Genomic DNA, 1,477 nt, shown 5'->3' with positions numbered 1-1,477 from the left:
AACCCGGGGGCGGGGGGCGAAGACCTCGAAGAAAAGGGAAGAAAGGTAAAGGCCGGCGGACAGCGGGAAAGAAAAGAGGGCGGAGAAAGGGAAAGACGGGCCCCGACCGAAAGGACGGCGGAGGCCGCAGGAACGGGGGGGAAGGCGGCAAAGGCCAGCGACGGCGGAAGGAACCGCGGGCAACGGCGGCAGGGGACCCCCAGCACCCCCGGAATACGAAGGGGTGAAGGGGGGGGGCACAGGGGGACCGGGGTTGGGTGAGCGCGAGAGCTCAGGAGGGCAGTGTGCAGGGAGCAAGAGAGAGAAAGGAGCGCGCGCCTTCCAGCCTGACTCGGTGACTATCTCGTCAGAGACCCACGTGATGTTGCCATCCGACGGCACGACCCCGGCCGGGCCCGAGGTGCCGCAGTAGCTGACGCCGTTGACGATGAGGTAGTCGTAGGGGCAGTACCCCTCATACGTCAACCCCCCAAACTCCACGTCAAAGGCGATCACGTCCAGCCCGGCCTGCGGCAGGCCGTAGATGATGCAGCCCTCGTTGACCGGGTAGTCGTTCGGGAAGTCGGGCGAGGTGGCGCACGAGCCGCCGTCGGTGATCAAGCACGGGCCGCTGGTGCAGACGTCGCCGAACGGGCATGCCGGTAGGGACGGCGGCGCGATTAGTGGGGGCGCGATCGGGGGTGCGGACGGTGGCGCCGCTTGTGAGCCACTCGCGTCCTGCAGGAAGATGAGCACAATGCAAACTCGGAGAGCACGCGAACAGGCGAGCAAATGCACGGAGCCAGCTGCATGGCTGCGGCCCTCCACCCTCTTCTTCTTCACCTGCAGCCTGCGCACCAGCCCGCGGCACGCCGCGAGCAGCGCTAGCACGGCTGCACAAGGATGGAGAAAGAGCAGAGAGGCCGCAGAGAGGGCCGTGACGGTCGTGAAGCTCGCCTCAGGTGAGGGGTCGCCGATCTTGGTCGCGCCGGAAGTCTCGACAAAGGAGGCGAGCTCGGCGTAGGCGCCGCTGAGCTTGGAGGTCGTCGGGACGGACGTGACGGCGGTGAGAGCGGGTCCGCCCTCACTTATGTCCGCCGCGGAAAAGTAGCCGGAGCACTTGCCACTTGTCCACACGGGGTCGAGGTCGTCATCGACAGTATTTGTACGGAGCAGCTGATTGTCGTGATGAATAGCCTTGCGGAACGGGTCGCCCGCCAACGTGCCGTACCTGCTGTTGTTGCAGACGGCCACGCCTCCATTCGGCAGCAGAAAGAGGAGTTGCATCGCGAGGATTTGCATCGCGCGTCGGGTCGCCGCGGTTGGGCGGGCAGTGAGGGAGGCCTTGCGATGCGACATGGATGTCATGGAGGCGATTGCCTTTGATTGGGGATTTTACGGGCAATCCGCCGTGATTTTTTTCTTCGCGTTTGACTCGCATGTGGAGCTTTGGCGGCGGTCTCGGGCACGGACGGCGCGCGTCGGTTGCGCAAGGCGT

At 65.4% G+C, this 1,477-nt stretch overlaps 1 protein-coding gene across 1 annotated transcript in view; it reads right to left on the bottom strand.

Annotated features, from left to right (window-relative positions):
• The window catches only part of EMIHUDRAFT_211953 (hypothetical protein), a gene marked incomplete at both ends in the record, with an annotated part of 2,327 nt that extends 1,046 nt beyond the window's left edge, over positions 1-1,281 (bottom strand). Inside the window, 2 exons of the mRNA XM_005766402.1 lie at positions 355-717; positions 808-1,281. Coding sequence (XP_005766459.1) covers positions 355-717; positions 808-1,281 — 837 coding nt within the window. The remainder of the gene's footprint in view (positions 1-354; positions 718-807) is intronic.
• Positions 1,282-1,477: the final 196 nt, after the last annotated feature.

The sequence above is a fragment of the Emiliania huxleyi genome (assembly GCF_000372725.1).
Source record: "Emiliania huxleyi CCMP1516 unplaced genomic scaffold EMIHUscaffold_51, whole genome shotgun sequence".
Lineage (NCBI taxonomy): Eukaryota > Haptophyta > Isochrysidales > Noelaerhabdaceae > Emiliania > Emiliania huxleyi.
This window is presented reverse-complemented; position numbering and strand designations above follow the sequence as displayed.